Source organism: Panulirus ornatus, chromosome 1, assembly GCF_036320965.1.
Source record: "Panulirus ornatus isolate Po-2019 chromosome 1, ASM3632096v1, whole genome shotgun sequence".
NCBI lineage: Eukaryota > Metazoa > Arthropoda > Malacostraca > Decapoda > Palinuridae > Panulirus > Panulirus ornatus.
Window position 1 is genome coordinate 54,419,243 of NC_092224.1, and position 24,897 is coordinate 54,444,139.

The 24,897-nt window shown below is 41.3% G+C and overlaps 1 protein-coding gene and 1 long non-coding RNA gene across 2 annotated transcripts in view; one reads left to right on the forward strand and one right to left on the reverse strand.

Annotated features, from left to right (window-relative positions):
- Positions 1–24,897, reverse strand: part of LOC139749023 (uncharacterized) — a 1,138,420-nt gene that overhangs the window by 1,049,353 nt on the left and 64,170 nt on the right. The gene's annotated exons all lie outside the window — the stretch shown is intronic.
- The window catches only part of mRpS6 (mitochondrial ribosomal protein S6), a 50,748-nt gene continuing 28,560 nt past the window's right edge, over positions 2,710–24,897 (forward strand). The window contains exons 1-2 of the mRNA XM_071662401.1: positions 2,710–2,868; positions 23,392–23,531. Coding sequence (XP_071518502.1) covers positions 2,824–2,868; positions 23,392–23,531 — 185 coding nt within the window. The 5' untranslated portion in view covers positions 2,710–2,823. The remainder of the gene's footprint in view (positions 2,869–23,391; positions 23,532–24,897) is intronic.

Consider the following 24,897-nt stretch of genomic DNA (forward strand, 5'->3'; position numbering starts at 1 on the left):
AAGATTGCAACTGATGTGTGCCAAATCCTTTGCGATGTTCCAGAAGCCAAAAGTATGGCTATGATGAAAAATCAAGCTTGTATTCGATCATCTCACTGGAAAGTGCGCTAGCGCGGAGCTTTACTGATAACTACACGTCCACGGTAGCACTTTGGACTGACTACGTGGACATCACAATAGGCCTGTAACGAGACTGCCCTCGGTACAAGTTTGAGAAAGCAGTCTGTTCAGATAAGGCCAAGGAGAGCATTTCATGTGGTTAAGCAAGGAAGACGGTAAGGGAGACTCACAAATAGATAAGTCCTAGGCTTCGGCACTCATCAAGTACACCTGTGATGGAAAGTTCCTTATTCATTTTCCACGACTCCTGACGAACCTATAAGCAAGCGTTATGAAGCCAATTCAGAGGAAACCCTTGACATAGTCAAGGGGCCACCTCCTTTCACAGCCCCAGAATGAAAGGTGACATTTAGGCTAACACAACTAACAAAAATGTCGTCGTTCCACTGGCTCGGGTGAGGAGGAGCATCTGCACAAAATCTTCCTAAGTGAAGTCAGTGGAGACAGTGGAATATCACCAACACTTCTATAGGTGTGTGTGTGTGTGTGTGTGTGTGTGTGTGGGTGGGTGGGTGGGTTGGTGGGGGGGGGGGGGGTGTGGCTATAAATCTGTCCTGTCAGGTGACTGGACCCAAAATATTTAGGATCAGTCAGTGCACTTGTTGAGCTCAAATGTCATTGCAACAAAGACGTTATCCGTTATTTGCCTGCAAGAGACACCAAAATACCGAGTTGTTATATATGGCTATCATCCCCATAAAAAAGATAATCATGGGGTGGCTATGTATACCACAGTTTACCCCTTAACTTCAAATTCTAGTCTTGAAGTCGTAGCATGTTGCGTAAATTCCAATAACAAATACCATAAAGCTTGTTCAAATTGCTGTCTCAGTTCCAATGCACTTGATAATCATCATCTCATATCATTCAAGTCAATTTTCCCTAAAAAAAAAAAAACGATTCTTGGGTATGTTCACGCTCATAATAATCTGTGGGGATGTAGAAAACAAATAGTAAACTTAATTACAACAAATTCCAACCTTTTCCTTGTGAATGATGGTTGTGGAACTCTGACAAGAAGTATCTCAGCCTCTTACCTATCATTCGTTTTCAAGATGTAGTATAAGACATCTGTTGGGTACTTCTTGAGATGAGACTATTTACCACTTCGTCTTTCTTACACATGTGACAAAGTCACAAACCGTCCTAATATATCCGATGACATAGATATCAAGCATAATATCATTATTGTCACAAACCGGCCTAAATATATTCGATGACATAGATATTAAGCATAATATCATTATTGTCACAAACCGGCCTAAATATATCCGGAGATGATATAAATATTAAGCATAATACTATCAATTCCGTTTTCATGGTTGCTGAAGTCTTTCTACCGAAGATCCCTTCAACTTCCACTGTGTAAACGCAATGAAGCATACATGGTTTATGGCAAACTTCAACAACTCATGCCATACAAACAAGCCAAGTCTCACGCAGGAACATTAAGACAGACAAAAAGAGACTCCTGGTGTGGCTATGTATCAATGTTATGAAGACCACCCCCATCAGCCAAGTCTAGACAACAATAAAGACAAATTCAGCAATAAGACAAGCAGCCCTCCATACCACAACTCATCACACAAGTAGGCACCATCGACCACAGCTGACATAGCGAACACAATCGCTAGAATCCTAGAAGTAGGATGGCCAAGTATGGCCAACGTTTCATTAACCACTAACGTAAGGTAAGGCCAAAACAAACGTTTACAGAATTTGCCATGGGTGAAATTCAACCACTTAATAATCTATTCACTATAAATGAATTACTCCTAGGGCAAGTTATGTGATGAATCAGCACCTTGGTCGGGCCAACCTGATTAAAGCTGTGAACATTGCATAAGATTTGAGTCTCCAACGTTTTCAAACTCATCTCATCAGTGCACATCATTCGTTGTCTCCAGGAGTTCTGGACGCTTTACAAATATCAATTCATTTCCAATGACTGCACTGACGACCCCCACTTGTAAGGTCATGGAAAGAATGGTAAATAAGAAGCTTCTATTCCATTAGAATGACGAAATTTGGTAAAAGATTAACAATCCGGCTCTCATGAACACGAAAGTCTCTTGAATTAAACGAAGCTGTTCCGAACTGCCTCATGACTGAATTCTTATGGATACTGTAGTTTAATTATCAGAAAGTGTTTATATGTAAATTACCTCACCACTCTAGAGAAAAACGAAGTCCCATTTTATAAACAAGGTACAAAGGCCGCACACTGCTTGCTAAATCCGAATATTGACAGGTTTGCTTTGGTGAATAAGCTTTCACTTATTTTCCCTAACTACGAAAAGCAAGGGGGATCAGCCCTCCGTTTTGTTTAGATTTGTTTATAACTGCAGTATGCTGCATCGTCGCCTTTAGCTTTTGCTCCAATGAGCCAGCACCCCCCTCCCCCATCTCATTTTTAGAAGCTGCCACTATCTCTGTCTTACTACAGTTCACAGAAACCACTTATAATAAAAATGGTAAATATATATCATAAAAAAGTTTCTACCTTCCCTCCGTAACAAATAACAACAATATGTGCGTTAAATGCTTGCTACCGAAAACGTGCGCCAATTATTTCACTTGACAGAATTTCACTCGACCGAAGTGATCGCTGGAAACGTTTGCACCTCTACAAAAACATCTGATCGCAATAAACATCTTCCACACAGTATACAAGCAAGACCGAGTGGCTGATTGTATTCCATCATGCCGCTATACGAAATGTCCTTCATCGTAAAAAATATGCCTAAGGTAAGCCATACCAGAGTTCACAGATTAACTGAAATGTTATGATAAACATATAATAAACCGGTTATTTTGTCGATTATCGGTACTAGTAGATTTAACAGTATTATAACAAAAGTGATGAAGCGCGATTTGGAACACTGTATTATTTTATAATATATGGGTAATTGTGGTGAAGCTAACGAAGAAAAGGTAAATTTTGTGGGCTTATTCAACATAAACTTAGGTTTAAAGCGTGATGAAAATCATTGGAACTCGGAAAACGCTTACTTCCAAGCAGCCGAGATTTACTGGCAATTTATTTTCAGTCGAAATATACTTGATGCATCCATTATTTCAGCATTGTTCCAACTGCCAAAAATCATAAAACTGACAACATGCAGTTGGCTGGTAGTGTCCCTGCCTAGCTTCCCTACAGTCAGTCATTATATGCAATCCACAGTAGCATATTCCTGTGGTAAATTTGGCTGCTGGGTAAGCATTTCACAAATTGTTGTGTTAGTTAAGTCTCTCTTTACCCTGGTCTTTGTACTCCTCTCCATAATTCTGTGTTATTTTTAACAATAAATGAATTTCTTTCAAATTATGTATATGCTCCAAATCTTGCATCATTAATCTTAATGACAACTGTACAGTATAAGACGTCTAAAGGTATATTTCCTCAAGAGTTATCTATGTGGTGCCCATTATATAAAATTTTACCAAGCATAGTTTCAAAACTGAAGGTGGCTCAAGTTACTTCACATTGGTTCAACCTAACGTAGAACATTATTTACTTTTGGGATGCATGTCTATTGTATAAATCATGTCTACTGTAAATTACTAAAAAATTGAGGAGGGTGTTGAGAAAAATGGCACTGGTGATGTATGACAACGTATTTGGGTTAGGTTAGTACTAAAGTAATGCAAATTAATACTCTTTAAAAGTTACTTGTATGGATGTTACCAAGTGAGATGCATAAGATAGATACTGTACAATGTGTAGTAGGTAAGGCAAATGTTTAAAAGTTACTTGTACAGATGTTACCAAGTGAGATGCATAAGATAGATACTGTACAATGTGTAGTAGGTAAGGCAAATGTAAAAGATATTGAGGTCATAATTTCAAATATAGAACATTTATTATAGACAGTTTGTTTTCAGGAAAAATATCTAATCCGGTTTTCTAGAGGAATCAAGAGTCATAAATGCCTAATTTAATGTGGCGTTATTATTTTCATCTTAATTGAGGCCCTAATCTCATATATCTATGTATTATTTATTTATTTATTTTGCTTTGTCGCCGTCTCCCGCGCCAGCAAGGTAGCGCAAGGAAACAGACGAAAGAATTGCCCAACCCACCCACATACATATGTATATACATACACATCCACACACGCAAATATACATACCTATACATCTCAACGTATGCATATATATACACACACAGACATATACATATATACACATGTACATAATTCATACTATCCCTGGGGATAGGGGAGAAAGAATACTTCCCACATATTCCCTGCGTGTCGTAGAAAGCAACTAAAAGGGGAGGGAGCGGGGGTCTGGAAATCCTCCCCTCGTTTTTTTTTTTTTTTTTAATTTTTCCAAAAGAAGGAACAGAGAAGGGGGCCAGGTGAGGATATTCCCTCAGAGGCCCAGTCCTCTGTTCTTAACGCTACCTTGCTAACGCGGGAAATGGCGAATAGTTTGAAAGAAAAAGAAAGAAAGAATAATTCATACTGTCTGCCTTTATTCCTTCCCATCGCTACCTTGCCACACATGAATAACAACCCCCTCCCCCCCTCATGTGTGCGAGGTAGCGCTAGGAAAAGACATCAAAGGCCCCATTCGTTCACACCTATTCTCTAGCTGTAATGTAATAATGCACCAAACCACAGCTCCCTTTCCACATACAGGCCCCACAGAACTTTCCATGGTTTACCCCAGACGCTTCACATGCCCTGATTCAATCCATTGACAGCACGTCGACCCTGGTATACCACATCGATCCAATTCACTCTATTCCTTGCACGCCTTTCACCCTCCTGCATGTTCAGGCCCCGATCACTCAAAATCTTTTTCACTCCATCTTTCCATCTCCAATTGGGTCTCCCACTTCTCCTCGTTCCCTCCACCTCCGACACATATATCCTCTTGGTCAATCTTTCCTCAATCATTCTCTCAATGAGACCAAACCATTTCAAAACACCCTCTTCTGCTCTCTCAACAACACTCTTTTTATTACCACACATCTCTCTTACCCTTACATTATGTACTCGATCAAACCACCTCACACCACATATTGTCCTCAAACATCTCATTTCCAGCACATCCACCCTCCTGCGCACAACTCTATCCATAGCCCACGCCTCGCAACCATACAACATTGTTGGAACCACTATTCCTTCAAACATACCCATTTTTGCTTTCTGAGATAATGTTCTCGACTTCCAAACATTCTTCAAGGCTCCCAGGATTTTCGCCCCCTCCCCCACCCTATGATTCACTTCCTCTTCCATGGTTCCATCCACTGCCAGATCCACTCCCAGATATCTAAAACACTTTACTTCCTCCAGTTTTTCTCCATTCAAACTTACCTCCCAGTTGACTTCACCCTCAACCCTACTGTACCTAATAACCTTGCTCTTATTTACATTTACTCTTAACTTTCTTCTTTCACACACTTTACCAAACTCAGTCTCCAGCTTCTGCAGTTTCTCACATGAATCAGCCAACAGCACTGTATCATCAGCGAACAACAACTGACTCACTTCCCAAGCTCTCTCATCCACAACAGACTGCATACTTGCCCCTCTTTCCAAAACTCTTGCATTCACCTCTCTAACAACCCCAACCATAAACAAATTAAACAACATGGAAACATCACACACCCCTGCCGCAAACCTACATTCACTGAGAACCAATCACTTTCCTCTCTTCCTGCATGTACACATGCCTTACATCCTCGATATATATATATATATATATATATATATATATATATATATATATATATATATATATATATTTTTTTTTTTTTTTTCAAACTATTCGCCATTTCCCGCATTGGCGAGGTAGCGTTAAGAACAGAGGACTGGGCCTTTGAGGGAATACCCTCACCTGGCCCAATTCTCTGTTCCTTCTTTTGGAAAATTAAAAAAAACAAGACGGGGAGGATTTCCAGCCCCCCGCTCCCTCCCCTTTTAGTCGCCTTCTACGACATGCAGGGAATACGTGGGAAGTATTCTTTCTCCCCTATCTCCAGGGATATATATATATATATAACAAGTAGTGTTGATGTGAGAAGATGGAGTGAGTATTTTGAAGGTTTGTTAAATGTGTTTGATCATAGAGTGGCAGATATAGGGTGTTTTCGTCGAGGTGGTGTGCAAAGTGAGAGGGTTAGGGAAAATGATTTGATAAACAGAGATGAGGTAGTAAAAGCTTTGCGGAAGATGAAAGCCGGCAAGGCAGCGGGTTTGGATGGTATTGCAGTGGAATTTATTAAAAAAGGGGGTGACTGTATTGTTGACTAGTTGGTAAGGTTATTTAATGTATGTATGACTCATGGTGAGGTGCCTGAGGATTGGCAGAATGCTTGCATAGTGCCATTGTACAAAGGCAAAGGGGATAAAAGTGAATGCTCAAATTACAGAGGTATAAGTTTGTTCAGTATTTGTTGGAAATTATATGGGAGGGTATTGATTGAGAGGGTGAAGGCATGTAAAGAGCATCAGATTGGGGAAGAGCAGTGTGGTTTAAGAAGTGGTAGAGGATGTGTCGATCAGGTGTTTACTCTGAAGAATGTGTGTGAGAGATACTAAGAAAAGCAAATGGATTTGTATAGCATTTATGGATCTAGATGAAAGAGCTTGGGAAGTGAGTCAGTTGTTGTTCGCTGATGATACAGTGCTGGTGGCTGATTCGGGTGAGAAACTGCAGAAGCTGGTGACTGAGTTTGGTAAGGTGTGTGAAAAAAGAAAGCTCAGAGTTAATGTGAATAAGAGCAAGGTTATTAGGTACAGTAGGGTTGAGGGACAAGTCAACTGCGAGGTAAGTTTGAATGGAGAAAAACGAGGAAGTGAAGTGTTTTAAATATCTGAGAGTGGATTTGGCAGCAGATGGAACCATGGAAGCAGAAGTGAATCATAGGGTGGGGGAGGAGGCAAAAGTTCTGGGAGCATTGAAGAATGTGTGGAAGTCGAGAATGTTATCTTGGAAAGCAAAAATGGGCATGTTTGAAGGAATAGTGGTTCCAAGTATGATATATAGTTGCGAGGCATGGGCTATAAACAGAGTTGCGTGGAGGAGGGTGGATGTGCTGGAAATGAGATGTTAACGAGAAAGTTAAGAGTAAATGTCAATAAGAGCAAGGTTATTAGGTACAGTACGGTTAAGGGTCAAGTCACTTGGGAGGTAAGTTTGAATGGAGAAAAACTGGAGGAAGTAAAGTGTTTTAGATATCTGGGAGTGGATCTGGCAGTGGATGGAACCATGGAAGCGGAAGTGGATCATAGGGTGGGGGAGGGGGCGAAAATCCTGGGAGCCTTGAAGAATGTGTGGAAGTCGAGAACACTATCTCGGAAAGCAAAAATGGGTATGTTTGAAGGAATAGTGGTTCCAACAATGTTGTATGGTTGCGAGGTGTGGGCTATGGATAGAGTTGTGCGCAGGAGGGTGGATGTGCTGGAAATGAGATGTCTGAGGACAATGTGTGGTGTGAGGTGGTTTGATCGAGTAAGTAACGTAAGGGTAAGATAGATGTGTGAAAATAAAAAGAGCGTGCTTGAGAGAGCAGAGGAGGGTGTTTTGAAATGGTTGGGCACATGGAGAGAATGAGTGAGGAAAGATTGACCAAGAGGATATATGTGTCGGAGGTGGAGGGAACGAGGAGAAGTGGGAGACCAAATTAGAGGTGGAAAGATGGAGTGAAAAAGATTTTGTGTGATCGGGGCCTGAACATGCAGGAGGGTGAAAGGAGGGCAAGGAATAGAGTGAATTGGATCGATGTGGTATACCGGGGTTGATGTGCTGTCAGTGGATTGAATCAGGGCATGTGAAGCGTCTGGGGTAAACCATGGAAAGCTGTGTAGGTATGTATTATTTGCGTGTGTGGACGTATGTATATACATGTGTATGGGGGTGGGTTGGGCCATTTCTTTCGTCTGTTTCCTTGCGCTACCTCGCAAACGTGGGACACAGCGACAAAGCAAAAAAAATATATATATATATATATATATATATTTTGGCTTTGTCGCTGTCTCCCGCGTTTGCGAGGTAGCGCAAGGAAACAGACGAAAGAAATGGCCCAACCCACCCCCATACACATGTATATACATACGTCCACACACGCAAATATACATACCTACACAGCTTTCCATGGTTTACCCCAGACACTTCACATGCCCTGATTCAATCCACTGACAGCACGTCAACCCCAGTATACCACATCGATCCAATTCACTCTATTCCTTGCCCTCCTTTCACCCGCCTGCATGTTCAGGCCCCGATCACACAAAATCTTTTTCACTCCATCTTTCCACCTCCAATTTGGTCTCCCACTTCTCGTTCCCTCCACCTCCGACACATATATCCTCTTGGTCAATCTTTCCTCATTCATTCTCTCCATGTGCCCAAACCATTTCAAAACACCCTCTTCTGCTCTCTCAACCACGCTCTTTTTATTTCCACACATCTCTCTTACCCTTACGTTACTTACTCGATCAAACCACCTCACACCACACATTGTCCTCAAACATCTCATTTCCAGCACATCCATCCTCCTGCGCACAACTCTATCCATAGCCCACGCCTTGCAACCATACAACATTGTTGGAACCACTATTCCTTCAAACATACCCATTTTTGCTTTCCGAGATAATGTTCTCGACTTCCACACATTCTTCAAGGCTCCCAGGATTTTCGCCCCCTCCCCCACCCTATGATCCACTTCCGCTTCCATGGTTCCATCCGCTGTCACATAAACTCCCAGATATCTAAAACACTTTACTTCCTCCAGTTTTTCTCCATTCAAACTTACCTCCCAATTGACTTGACCCTCAACCCTACTCTACCTAATAACCTTGCTCTTATTCACATTTACTCTTAACTTTCTTCTTTCACACACTTTACCAAACTCAGTCACCACCTTCTGCAGTTTCTCACATGAATCAGCCACCAGCGCTGTATCATCAGCGAACAACAACTGACTCACTTCCCAAGCTCTCTCATCCCCAACAGACTTCATACTTGCCCCTCTTTCCAAAACTCTTGCATTCACCTCCCTAACAACCCCATCCATAAACAAATTAAACAACCATGGAGACATCACACACCCCTGCCACAAACCTACATTCACTGAGAACCAATCACTTTCCTCTCTTCCTGCACGTACACATGCCATACATCCTCGATAAAAACTTTTCACTGCTTCTAACAACTTGCCTCCCACACCATATATTCTTAATACCTTCCACAGAGCATCTCTATCAACTCTATCATATGCCTTCACCAGATCCATAAATGCTACATACAAATCCATTTGCTTTTCGAAGTATTTCTCACATACATTCTTCAAAGCAAACACCTGATCCACACATCCTCTACCACTTCTGAACCACACTGCTCTTCCCCAATCTGATGCTCTGTACATGCCTTCACCCTCTCAATCAATACCCTCCCATATAATTTACCAGGAATACTCAACAAACTTATACCTCTGTAATTGGAGCACTCTCTCTTATCCCCTTTGCCTTTGTACAATGGCACTATGCACGCATTCCGCCAATCCTCAGGCACCTCACCATGAGTCATACATACATTAAATAACCTTACCAACCAGTCAATAATACAGTCACCCCGTTTTTTAATAAATTCCACTGCAATACCATCTAAACCTGCTGCCTTGCCGGCTTTCATCTTCCGCAAAGCTTTTACTACCTCATCTCTGTTTACCAAATCATTTTCCCTAACCCTCTCACTTTGCACACCACCTCGACCAAGACACCCTATATCTGCCACTCTAACATCAAACACATTCAACAAACCTTCAAAATACTCACTCCATCTCCTTCTCACATCCCCACTACTTGTTATCACCTCCCCATTTGCGCCCTTCACTGAAGTTCCCATTTGCTCCCTTGTCTTACGCACTTTATTTACCTCCTTCCAGAACATCTTTTTATTCTCCCTAAAATTTAATGATACTCTCTCACCCCAACTCTTATTTGCCCTCTTTTTCACCTCTTGCACCTTTCTCTTGACCTCCTGTCTCTTTCTTTTATACATCTCCCACTCAATTGCATTTTTTCCCTGCAAAAATCGTCCAAATGCCTCTCTCTTCTCTTTCACTAATAATCTTACTTCTTCATCCCACCACTCACTACCCTTTCTAATCAACCCACCTCCCACTCTTCTCATGCCACAAGCATCTTTTGCGCAATCCATCACTGATTCCCTAAATACATCCCATTCCTCCCCCACTCCCCTTACTTCCATTGTTCTCACCTTTTTCCATTCTGTACTCAGTCTCTCCTGGTACTTCCTCACACAAGTCTCCTTCCCAAGCTCACTTACTCTCACCACCCTCTTCACCCCAACATTCACTCTTCTTTTCTGAAAACCCATACAAATCTTCACCTTAGCCTCCACAAGATAATGATCAGACATCCCTCCAGTTGCACCTCTCAGCACATTAACATCCAAAAGTCTCTCTTTCGCGCACCTGTCAATTAACACGTAATCCAATAACGCTCTCTGGCCATCTCTCCTACTTACATACATATGCTTATGTATATCTCGCTTTTTAAACCAGGTATTCCCAATCACCAGTCCTTTTTCAGCACATAAATCTACAAGCTCTTCACCATTTCCATTTATAACACTGAACACCCCATGTATACCAATTATTCCCTCAACTGCCACATTACTCACCTTTGCATTCAAATCACCCATCACTATAACCCGGTCTCGTGCATCAAAACCACTAACACACTCATTCAGCTGCTCCCAAAACACTTGCCTCTCATGATCTTTCTGCTCATGCCCAGGTGCATATGCACCAATAAATACCCATCTCTCTCCATCAACTTACAGTTTTACCCATATTAATCGAGAATTTACTTTCTTACATTCTATCACATACTCCCACAACTCCTGTTTCAGGAGTACTGCTACTCCTTCCCTTGCTCTTGTCCTCTCACTAACTTCTGACTTTACTCCCAAGACATTCCCAAACCACTCTTCCCCTTTACCCTTGAGCTTCGTTTCACTCAGAGCCAAAACATCCAGGTTCCTTTCCTCAAACATACTACCAATCTCTCCTTTTTTCACATCTTGGTTACATCCACACACATTTAGACACCCCAGTCCGAGCCTTCGAGGAGGATGAGCACTCCTCGTGTGACTCCTTCTGTTTCCCATTTTAGAAAGTTAAAAAATACAAGGAGGGGAGGATTTCTGGCCCCCCCGCTCCCGTCCCCTCTAGTCGCCTTCTTTGACACGCGAGGAATGCGTGGGAAGTATTCTTTCACCCCTATCCCCAGGGATAATATATATATATATATATATATATATATATATATATATATATATATATATATATATATATTTTCTTTTTTTTTTTTTTTTTTGCTTTGTCGCTGTCTCCCGCATTTGCGAGGTAGCGCAAGGAATCAGACGAAAGAAATGGCCCAACCCACCCCCATACACATGTATATACATACGTCCACACACGCAAATATACATACCTACACAGCTTTCCATGGTTTACCCCAGACGCTTCACATGCCTTGATTCAATCCACTGACAGCACGTCAACCCCGGTATACCACATCGCTCCAATTCACTCTATTCCTTGCCCTCCTTTCACCCTCCTGCATGTTCAGGCCCCGATCACACAAAATCTTTTTCACTCCATCTTTCCACCTCCAATTTGGTCTCCCTCTTCTCCTCGTTCCCTCCACCTCCGACACATATATCCTCTTGGTCAATCTTTCCTCACTCATTCTCTCCATGTGACCAAACCATTTCAAAACACCCTCTTCTGCTCTCTCAACCACGCTCTTTTTATTTCCACACATCTCTCTTACCCTTACGTTACTTACTCGATCAAACCACCTCACACCACACATTGTCCTCAAACATCTCATTTCCAGCACATCCATCCTCCTGCGCACAACTCTATCCATAGCCCACGCCTCGCAACCATACAACATTGAAGGAATAGTGGTTCCAACAATGTTGTATGGTTGCGAGGCGTGGGCTATGGATAGAGTTGTGCGCAGGAGGATGGATGTGCTGGAAATGAGATGTTTGAGGACAATGTGTGGTGTGAGGTGGTTTGATCGAGTAAGTAACGTAAGGGTAAGAGAGATGTGTGGAAATAAAAAGAGCGTGGTTGAGAGAGCAGAAGAGGGTGTTTTGAAATGGTTTGGTCACATGGAGAGAATGAGTGAGGAAAGATTGACCAAGAGGATATATGTGTCGGAGGTGGAGGGAACGAGGAGAAGAGGGAGACCAAATTGGAGGTGGAAAGATGGAGTGAAAAAGATTTTGTGTGATCGGGGCCTGAACATGCAGGAGGGTGAAAGGAGGGCAAGGAATAGAGTGAATTGGAGCGATGTGGTATACCGGGGTTGACGTGCTGTCAGTGGATTGAATCAAGGCATGTGAAGCGTCTGGGGTAAACCATGGAAAGCTGTGTAGGTATGTATATTTGCGTGTGTGGACGTATGTATATACATGTGTATGGGGGGGGGGGTTGGGCCATTTCTTTCGTCTGTTTCCTTGCGCTACCTCGCAAACGCGGGAGACAGCGAGAAAGTATAATAAAAAAAAATAATAAATATATATATATATATGTATATATATATATATGTATATATATATATATATCTTTTTTCTTTCAAACTGTTCGCCATTTCCCGCATTAGCGAGGTAGTGTTAAGAACAGAGGACTGGGCCTTTGAGGGAATACCCTCACCTGGCCCAATTCTCTGTTCCTTCTTTTGGAAAATTAAAAAAAAAAAAAAAAAAAAAACGAGAGGGGAGGATTTCCAGCCCCCCGCTCCCTCCCCTTTTAGTCGCCTTTTTTTTTTTTTTTTTTTTTTTTTTTTTTTTTTTTTTCCCAAAAGAATGAACAGAGAAGAGGGCCAGGTGAGGATATTCCCTCAAAGGCCCAGTCCTCTGTTCTTAACGCTACCTCGCTATCGCGGGAAATGGCGAATAGTATGAAAAAAAAAAAAATATATATATATATATGTATATGTATATATATATATATATATATATATATATATATATATATATATGTATATATGTGTATACATATATATATATGTGGGGTTGTTAGGGAGGTGAATGCAAGAGTTTTGGAAAGAGGGGCAAGTATGAAGTCTGTTGGGGATGAGAGAGCTTGGGAAGTGAGTCAGTTGTTGTTCGCCGATGATACAGCACTGGTGGCTGATTCATGTGAGAAACTGCAGAAGCTGGTGACTGAGTTTGGTAAAGTGTGTGAAAGAAGAAAGTTAAGAGTAAATGTGAATAAGAGCAAGGTTATTAGGTACAGTAGGGTTGAGGGTCAAGTCAATTGGGAGGTGAGTTTGAATGGAGAAAAACTGGAGGAAGTGAAGTGTTTTAGATATCTGGGAGTGGATCTGGCAGCGGATGGAACCATGGAAGCGGAAGTGGATCATAGGGTGGGGGAGGGGGCGAAAATTCTGGGAGCCTTGAAGAATGTGTGGAAGTCGAGAACATTATCTCAGAAAGCAAAAATGGGTATATATATATATATATATATATATATATATATATATATATATATATATATATATATATATATATATATATGTTCTGGAAGGAGGTAAATAAAGTGCGTAAGGGGGCAAATGGGAACTTCAGTGGAGGGCGCAAATGGGGAGGTGATAACAAGTAGTGGTGATGTGAGAAGGAGATGGAGTGAGTATTTTGAAGGTTTGTTGAATGTGTTTGATGATAGAGTGGCAGATATAGGGTGTTTTGGTCAAGGTGGTGTGCAAAGTGAGAGGGTTAGGGAAAATGATTTGGTGAACAGAAAAGAGGTAGTAAAAGCTTTGCAGAAGATGAAAGCCGGCAAGGCAGCAGGTTTGGATGGTATTGCAGTGGAATTTATTAAAAAAGGGGGTGACTGTATTATTGACTGGTTGGTAAGGTTATTTAATGTATGTATGACTCATGCTGAGGTGCCTGAGGATTGGCGGAATGCGTGCATAATGCCATTGTACAAAGGCAAAGGGGATAAGAGTGAGTGCTCAAATTACAGAGGTATAAGTTTGTTGAGTATTCCTAGTAAATTATATGGGAGGGTATTGATTGAGAGGGTGAAGGCATGTACAGAGCATCAGATTGGGGAAGAGCAGTGTGGTTTCAGAAGTGGTAGAGGATGTGTGGATCAGGTGTTTGCTTTGAAGAATGTATGTGAGAAATACTTAGAAAAGCAAATGGATTTGTATGTAGCATTTATGGATCTGGAGAAGGCATGTGATAGAGTTGATAGAGATGCTCTGTGGAAGGTATTAAGAATATATGGTGTGGGAGGCAAGTTGTTAGAAGCAGTGAAAAGTTTTTATCAAGGATGTAAGGCATGTGTATGTGTAGGAAGAGAGGAAAGTGATTGGTTCTCAGTGAATGTAGGTTTGCGGCAGGGGTGTGTGATGTCTCCATGGTTGTTTAATTTGTTTATGGATGGGGTTGTTAGGGAGGTGAATGCAAGAGTTTTGGAAAGAGGGGCAAGTATGAAGTCTGTTGTGGATGAGAGAGCTTGGGAAGTGAGTCAGTTGTTGTTCGCTGATGATACAGCGCTGGTGGCTGATACATGTGAGAAACTGCAGAAGCTGGTGACTGAGTTTGGTAAAGTGTGTGAAAGAAGAAAGTTAAGAGTAAATGTGAATAAGAGCAAGGTTATTAGGTACAGTAGGGTTGAGGGTCAAGTCAACTGGGAGGTAAGTAAGTTTGAATGGGGAAAAACTGGAGGAAGTAAAGTGTTTTAGATATCTGGGAGTGGATCTGGCAGCGGATGGAACCATGGAAGCGGAAGTGGATCATAGGGTGGGGGAGGGGGCGAAAATCCTGGGAGCCTTGAAGAATGTGTGGAAGTCGAGAACATTATCTCGGAAAGCAAAAATGGGTATGTTTGAAGGAATAGCGGTTCCAACAATGTTATATGGTTGCGAGGCGTGGGCTATGGATAGAGTTGTGCGCAGGAGGATGGATGTGCTGGAAATGAGATGTTTGAGGACAATGTGTGGTGTGAGGTGGTTTGATCGAGTAAGTAACGTAAGGGTAAGAGAGATGTGTGGAAATAAAAAGAGCATGGTTGAGAGAGCAGAAGAGGGTGTTTTGAAATGGTTTGGGCACATGGAGAGAATGAGTGAGGAAAGACTGACCAAGAGGATATATGTGTCGGAGGTGGAGGGAACGAGGAGAAGTGGGAGACCAAATTGGAGGTGGAAAGATGGAGTGAAAAAGATTTTGAGTGATCGGGGCCTGAACATGCAGGAGGGTGAAAGGAGGGCAAGGAATAGAGTGAATTGGATCGATGTGGTATACTGGGGTTGACGTGCTGTCAGTGGATTGAATCAGGGCATGTGAAGCGTCTGGGGTAAACCATGGAAAGCTGTGTAGGTATGTATATTTGCGTGTGTGGACGTATGTATATACATGTGTATGGGGGTGGGTTGGGCCATTTCTTTCGTCTGTTTCCTTGCACTACCTCGCAAACGTGGGAGACAGCGACAAAGAAAAAAAAATATACTTCCCACGTATTCCCTGCGTGTCGTAGAAGGCGACTAAAAGGGGAGGGAGCGGGGGGCTGGAAATCCTCCCCTCTCAATTTTTTTTTTAATTTTCCAAAAGAAGGAACAGAGAAGGGGGCCAGGTGGGGATATTCCCTCAGTGGCCCAGTTCTCTGTTCTTAACGCTACCTCGCTAACGCGGGAAATGGCGAATAGTTTGAAAAAAAAAAATATATATATATATATACCAGCACTCAACAAGTGGCTGACAACATGGTATTTAGTGACTTAGCCAAGGTGCCTATGCTTGACTGAATGGAAATGCACTTAGGAATAGTCATCACATAAAGAAGGCTTGATATTTCCCTATCATCAGGCTGCCATATCCCAGCATATATACTTTCAAACTAGCTATGTTGTCTGGATTGGAAAATATGGTGTGATTTTTGTCCCATTGATTGTGTTTGAACTTTCCTGTTGTATAGCCCCTTGTCCTGACAGTTCTCTTGAAAAGTGAGATCTGGCTAAAGAATATAATTTCACTTGTGAATGAGCAATTACCTGCTTTAAGTCTTAGTGTTCTTGTTTCATTTAAGAAATTATTTTGAGACATCCTGTTGATCTAGGGTAGCCACCCAGATATTAAGATGAGCACACTATATGTTGCATCTAGCACTGTTTTTTTTTCTTTTTATTGTCGAGAAGTATTCCCTTGATTTGATCTAAAGTCAGTATGACCTTCACCAGACATAGTACAGCTTTGTCTAAAGTATTTCATTTTTGAATGTATAAACTATATTTACATATGGATGAGTCCAAGGAATTGTACTTGCCTTAGGATTTTAGAGTCTTGTCTCACTCAGAGGGTACATAAACCATAGTGCCTAAGTGCTTGTAGAGGATCAGACTTCATGATAAATGTATGACATGTATGGTGTGGATTCTGATGTAATGATCATTTTACCAGTCTATAACCATTAAATCCATGGATCTGGGGATAGGGGATTAAGAATACTTCCCACGTATTCCCTGCGTGTCGTAGAAGGCGACTAAAAGGGGAGGGAGCGGGGGGCTGGAAATCCTCCCCTCTCTTTTTTTTTTTTAATTTTCCAAAAGAAGGAACAGAGGGGGCCAGGTGAGGATATTCCAAAAAAGGCCCAGTCCTCTGTTCTTAACGCTACCTCGCTAACGCGGGAAATGGCAAATAGTTTAAAAGAAAAAAGAAGAAAAGATATATATATATATATATATATATATATATATATATATATATATATATATATATATATATATACCTCGCAAACGCGGGAGACAGCGACAAAGTATAATAAAAAAAATATAAAAAATATATATATCCTCTTTGGAAAGAGGGGCAAGTATGCAGTCTGTTCTGGATGAGAGAGCTTGGGAAGTGAGTCAGTTGTTGTTCGCTGATGATACAGCGCTGGTGGCTGATTCAGGTGAGAAACTGCAGAAGCTGGTGACTGAGGGTGGTAAAGTGTGTGAAAGAAGAAAGCTGAGAGTAAATGTGAATAAGAGCAAGGTTATTAGGTACAGTAGGGTTGAGGGACAAGTCAATTGGGAGGCTAGTTTGAATGGAGAAAAACCGGAGGAAGTGAAAAGTTTTAGATATCTGGGAGTGGATTTGGCAGCAGATGGAACCATGGAAGCAGAAGTGAATCATGGGTGGGGGAGGGGGGTGAAAGTTCTGGGAGTGTTGAAGAATGTGTGGAAGTCGAGAACATTATCTCGGAAAGCAAAAATGAGTATGTTTGGTGGAATAGTGGTTCCAACAATGTTATATGGTTGCAAGGCATGGGCTGTAGATAGTTCTGTGTGCCCTGGATATGGAAAGGGAGCCGTGGTTTCAGTGCATTATTACATGACAGCTAGAGACTGAGTGTGAACGAATGTGGCCTTTGTTATCTTTTCCTTGCGCTACCATGCGCACATGAGGGGGAAGGGGGTTGTTATATTCATGTGTGGCACGGTGGCGATGTGAATGAATATAGGCAGACAGTATGAATTATCTACATGTGTATATATGTATATGTCTGTGTGTGTATATATATTTATACGTTGAGTTGTAAAGGTATGTATATTTGCGTGTGTGGACGTGTATGTATATATATGAGTATGTGGGTGGGTTGGGCCATTCTTTCATCTGTTTCCTTGCGCTACCTCGCTAACGCAGGAGACAGCGACAAAGCAAAATAAATAAATGAATAAAATATCCTCTTTGTCAATCTTTCCTCACTCATTCTCTCCATGCGACCAAACCATTTCAAAACACCCTCTTCTGCTCTCTCAACCACACTCATTTTATTACCACACAACTCTCTTACCCTTTCATTACTTACTCGATCAAACCACCTCACACCACATACTGTCCTCAAACATCTCATTTCCTGCACCTCCACCCTTCTCCGCACAACTCTATCTATAGCCCACACCTCGCATCTATATAACATTGTCAGAACCACTATTCCTTCAAACATACCCTTTTTTGCTTCCCGAGATAACGTTCTCACCTTCCACATGTTTTTCAATGCTCCCAGAACTTTCACCCTTCCCCCACCCTGTGACTCACTTCCGCTTCCATGGTTCCATCTGCTGCCAAGTCCACTCCTAGATATATAAAACACTTCACTTCCTCCAGTTTTTCTCCATTCAAACTTACCTCCCGATTGACTTGTCCCTCAACCCTACTGTACCTTATAACCTTGCTCTTATTCACATTTACTCTCGGCTTTCTTCTTTCACACACTTTACCAAACTTAGTCACCAGCTTCTGCAGTTTCTCACCCGAATCAGCCACCAGCGCTGTATCATCAACGAACAAAAACTGGCTCACTTCCCAAGCTCTCTCATCCACAACCATCTGCATACTTGCCCCTCTCTCCAAAACTCTTGCATTCACCTCCCTAACAACCCCATCCATAAACAAATTAAACAACCATGGAGACATCACACACCCCTGCCACAAACCGACATTCACTGAGAACCAATCACTTTCCTCTCTTCCTACTCGTACACAGGCCTTACATCCTCAATAAAAACTTTTCACTGCTTCTAACAACTTGCCTTCCACACCATATAGTCTTAATACCTTCCACAGAGCATCTCTATCAACTCTTATCATATGCCTTCTCCAAAACCATAAATGACATGTGTTCCCTGCAAATCTTAGAAGGCAACTTAAGGGGGGGGCCTGGAAATCATCCCCTCTTGTTTTTTACTTTTCAAAAAAAAAAAAAAGAGGAACAGAGAAGGGGTCCAAGTGAGGATATTCCCTCTCAGGTTCAGTCCTGTATTCTTAATGCTACCTCGCTAAAGCGGGAAATGGCGAATATGCATGAAATGAATATGTATATACACTTCCTTGCCTTCATCCATTCCCAGCGCCACCCCGCACCACAGGAAACAGAATCGCTGTCCCAACTTCAGTGAGGTAGCACTAAGAAAACAGACAAAAAAAGGCCACATTCATTCACACTCAGTCTCTAGCTGTTATGTGTAGTGCACCGAAACCACAGCTCCCAGGCCCCACAGACCTTTCCATGGTATACCCCACATGCTTCACATGCCCTGGTTCAGTCCACTGACAGCACATCGACCCTAATATACCACATCGTTTCAATTCACTATTCCTTGTAAGCCTCTCACCTTCCTGTATGTTCAGGCCCCGATTACTCCAGATCTTTTTTACTCCATCCTCCCACCTCCAATCTGGTCTCCCACTTATCCTTGTCCCCTCTACCTCTGACATATATATCCTCTGTCAACCTTTCTTCGCTCATTCTCTCCATATGCAAAACCATTTCAACACACCTTCTGCCCTCTTAACCAAACTCTTTTTATTAACACACATCCTCTCTTACCCTTTCATTATTTACTTGATCAAATCTCCTCTCACAAATATATAATCTACATTTTGGAGAAAACCAAACAAATGACCTTTTACATAACATTCACCCCACTATTCAAAGATAGTACCAGTTGTTCTGGAAAGTATTTCATTCTTTCTTGAAAGAATATGATGTTTTGGAAATGACTGAAGCCTCATGTTCATAGTTCTTCTCATGCCATTATTATGAGAACAAGCTAGTTATGCTATTGCTTATTTTATGAATGCTCTTCTCACCACTAAGTTTTGGTAATAATCTGACATGTACTGCCTGGGTTATACATTTCCAGTCTTTTCTCCGACAATATGTTTGGCTTTTATCCCACAGCCAAGTGGGAGCTTTCACAGGTCTTAGATCTTTTACAATCTAACACTTTTTTCTGACAGTTTAGCTTTTCAGTGTCTTCTTGTAAAGAGCCATGATCTCCAGGAGGAGAGTTGATGAACTTGCTTTGTGGTGAGACACAAGAACCTTCTTGTCTTTGATAAATTTCTCTCGGGTTCAGATATACCCAAACCCACAATTTTTTAGAAAGCATGAAACTACTGACTTTCGAAATTTCCCCATTGTCATTCAGTCTTGGAAAACTGCATCAAGAAAGCATCATGTTTCATGCATGGTTATATCTCTTAGAAACCTTTTGGACTTGATCAGAGATTACATAAGGACCCATTTATTTCTGCACCCTACACCCTTGAAACCTCTCTTGGCAAAAAATGTCTCTATGTGAATAAAAAAGTAAGTGTTACTGGCTCAATCTGAGCTTTACACTAGAATACAGAATGTGAGGAGGTGAGCCTCTACCTTAGAAAGTAAGTAATTTTATTCTTTGTCCCATCATATGTAAACTTTAAATCATGTGAAAACCTCTGTATAAGTTTTGCTGTTTGCTCTGCAAGTTGTGCATTGTTAGTCCTCTAACAGTCCATAGCATCATTTCTTCCACCAGATGGGATGGAAATCCTTTCATGTCAGAACTATTAAGTCAGGTGGACCAGCATGTGGGTGACACTAGAGATCAATTATCTCATATGCACTGTAGTGATTCTAGATGTAGGATGTATTGTATACATTATATGTTGTCATTTTTTATGCATTCATCCCTATGGAAGAAGATACCTTATTTTTGTCCGTTTCTTTTTTCCTATTCTGACTAATTCCAAACAAAGTTTTTCTTTTTTTTTTTTCATTTTTTGGCCTGCTGAAACCTAGTACAAGTACACCACCAAATTTTCAACAACTGATGGTTCAGCACCTCCTTTAGTCCAGACTCTTTTTTTTTATTCAACTTTTGTCAGAGTGCCATAATTTAGGCAATGTGGATCTACCTTGTGGCTATGGAGATTCTTCCTTCAGGACATCAATATACTAGTGTGTCTCAGACTTACCACTGAAGGTATATATTTTAGCTTTTGAGAGTAGTTTTATCTGAGTTTTCTCGAAACCCTTCTCCCTTCTCTGAATAAGCTTTAACACTCACAAGACACACATGAAGGTTAATTTTTTTTTTTGCCGCTGTCTCCCACGTTTGCGAGGTAGCGCAAGGAAACAGACGAAAGAAATGGCCCAACCCACCCCCATACACATGTATATACATACGTCCACACACGCAAATATACATACCTACACAGCTTTCCATGGTTTACCCCAGACGCTTCACGTGCCTTGATTCAATCCAATGACAGCACGTCAGCCCTGGTATACCACATCGCTCCAATTCACTCTATTCCTTGCCCTCCTTTCACCCTCCTGCATGTTCAGGCCCCGATCACACAAAATCTTTTTCACTCCATCTTTCCACCTCCAATTTGGTCTCCCTCTTCTCCTCGTTCCCTCCACCTCCGACACATATATCCTCTTGGTCAATCTTTCCTCACTCATTCTCTCCATGTGCCCAAACCATTTCAAAACACCCTCTTCTGCTCTCTCAACCACGCTCTTTTTATTTTCACACATCTCTCTTACCCTTACGTTACTTACTCGATCAAACCACCTCACATTGTCCTCAAACATCTCATTTCCAGCACATCCATCCTCCTGCGCACAACTCTATCCATAGTCCACGCCTCGCAACCATACAACATTGTTGGAACCACTATTCCTTCAAACATACCCATTTTTGCTTTCCGAGATAATGTTCTCGACTTCCACACATTCTTCAAGGCTCCCAGAATTTTCGCCCCCTCCCCCACCCTATGATCCACTTCCGCTTCCATGGTTCCATTCGCTGTCACATCCACTCCCAGATATCTAAAACACTTCACTTCCTCCAGTTTTTCTCCATTCAAACTCACCTCCCAATTGACTTGACCCTCAACCCTACTCTACCTAATAACCTTGCTCTTATTCACATTTACTCTTAACTTTCTTCTTTCACACACTTTACCAAACTCAGTCACCAGCTTCTGCAGTTTCTCACATGAATCAGCCACCAGCGCTGTATCATCAGCGAACAACAACTGACTCACTTCCCAAGCTCTTTCATCCCCAACAGACTTCATACTTGCCCCTCTTTCCAAAACTCTTGCATTCACCTCCCTAACAACCCCATCCATAAACAAATTAAACAACCATGGAGACATTACACACCCCTGCCGCAAACCTACATTCACTGAGAACCAATCACTTTCCTCTCTTCCTACACGTACACATGCCTTACATCCTCGATAAAAACTTTTCACTGCTTCTAACAACTTGCCTCCCACACCATATATTCTTAATACCTTCCACAGAGCATCTCTATCAACTCTATCATATGCCTTCTCCAGATCCATAAATGCTACATACAAATCCATTTGCTTTTCTAAGTATTTCTCACATACATTCTTCAAAGCAAACACCTGATCCACACATCCTCTACCACTTCTGAAACCACACTGCTCTTCCCCAATCTGATGCTCTGTACATGCCTTCACCCTCTCAATCAATACCCTCCCATATAATTTACCAGGAATACTCAACAAACTTATACCTCTGTAATTTGAGCACTCACTCTTATCCCCTTTGCCTTTGTACAATGGCACTATGCACGCATTCCGCCAATCCTCAGGCACCTCACCATGAGTCATACATACATTAAATAACCTTACCAACCAGTCAACTATACAGTCACCCCCTTTTTTAATAAATTCCACTGCAATACCATCCAAACCTGCTGCCTTGCTGGCTTTCATCTTCCGCAAAGCTTTTACTACCTCTTCTCTGTTTACCAAATCATTTTCCCTAACCCTCTCACTTTGCACACCACCTCGACCAAAACACCCTATATCTGCCACTCTATCATCAAACACATTCAACAAACCTTCAAAATACTCACTCCATCTCCTTCTCACATCACCACTACTTGTTACCACCTCCCCATTTGCGCCCTTCACATGAAGGTTATAAAAAGTTTAAAAATCTTTTCTCGAGTTGATGTCCTGTGAGCATCTTCTCTTAGTATTCTTACTCTGCCCTGCCTTTTTATTCTTATTTTTTTAACCTTTCTCTATTATTGTGACCACTTCTGGATTGGTGCAGGCAATCTCCGATACATTAGCTCTAATAAGCTAAGAATGAAGATGATGACTGGCTGAGGGTGGGCGTGGAACAAGCAAACAAACATGATCATGTTCACGTAGTTCGCTAGAAATCATAACACTTGGAAGATCTTGACCCATATATTTCCAGGGAATATATCTTATGCTCTTGGCCCAGCTTTAGAATAATTTTGTTGCTATCAAACTAGATTTGTACCTTATTTTTTGCATAACTGAATAATTGCTTTTCTAAGCAAGTTGCATTCCTCAGTGCTGGAACTAATCAGGATGAAACTGAAGCTCAACTTTCTTTTAAACTGAACATGCCTGTTTTGACCTTTTCAGGCAAGAGTTGTGGCAGCAGTAAAGAGAATTGCAGAGTCAGTATTGGATGAAGGTGGTTATGTGAGCAAGATTGAAAGTTTAGGATCTAAGCATCTGCCATACAAGATGACAAGACATGGAAATATTTATACAAAAGGAAAGTGAGTAATTTTGTTCCTTGTCGTATCATATGTAAACTTTAAACCATGTGAAAACCTCTGTATTAGTTTTGATGTTTACTCTGCAAGTTGTGCATTGTTAGTCCTCTAACAGAGTGTGTAGCATCATTTCTTCAACCAGATTGGATGGAAATCCTTTCATGTCAGACCTAATTATTAAGTCAGATGGACCAGCATGTGGTTGACACTAGAGATCTATTATATCATATGCACTGTAGTGATTCTGGATGTAGGATGTATTGTATACATTATATGTTGTCATTTTTTATGCATTCATCCCTATGGAAGAAGATATCTTATTTCTGGCCATTTCTTTTTTCCTATTTTGACTTCTTCCAAACAAAGCTTTGCAATTTTTTATCATTTTTTTGCTGTTGAAACTTAGTACAGGTACACCACCGAATTTCCAGCAACTGATTGTTCAGCACCTCCTTTAGTCCAGGCAAAATTATGAGGGAACTTGAACTTACAGCAGCCACCAGACTAGTTTGCTGGGCGGCCACAGATGACGTTGTATAGGGCGTGCCTCTTTATATTCTTTACACTGCACTTTTTGGTGGTGATATCACAATTCAGTGAGATTCTTAGCTTATTTTGCTTAAATTTATCCCTAGCTATGGCTTCTAAGACATATGAGAGTGTCAGTCGTGGTGTCAAATGTAAACACCAGTCCATATCGATCCAAGATAAAGTGGAACTGTTGAAAAAATGGACTATGGTGTCTCGATGCATAAGCTGTGTGACATCTACAGTATTGGTTCATCAACTGTTTATGATATAAAGAGGCAAAGGGAGAAAATATTAAAATTCTATGCAGAGAGCAATTCCAAGAAGCAAATGACGATTAGAAAAACTATGAAAGATGGTAAGAGTACTGAGCACAATCAAGTGATGATGGGATGGTTTCTTATTTAATTTACATTTAATATTTGTTTAATTTAAATTTCTAGCAGTCCATGGTATACTTTAGACACATGGGAGATGTATAATTAGTGGGTTAGAGGTGTGTTGATGAATTACTATTACGTGACCACGGTTGGTCCGGCAAAATGGTTAATCCTGCAAGGATTTGGAACCAAGAGTGCCGGAAAATCAGTAGTGTACCTGCACTATAAGCATGTACCTTGGCTCAGTATGCCTAACATCTTTTTTTTCTTTCTTTTGATGGATTTTATGGAGTCACAGGTTAAACAACTCAAGTGAGGATATTCCCTCAAAAACTCAGTCCTCTGTTCTTAACGCTACCTTGGTAATGCGGGAAATGGCGAATAGTATGAAAAAAAACCCTTCAGGCTATGTGTATAAGTTGTATATGAAACATAAATGAATTTTGTGTATAGACTTGGAT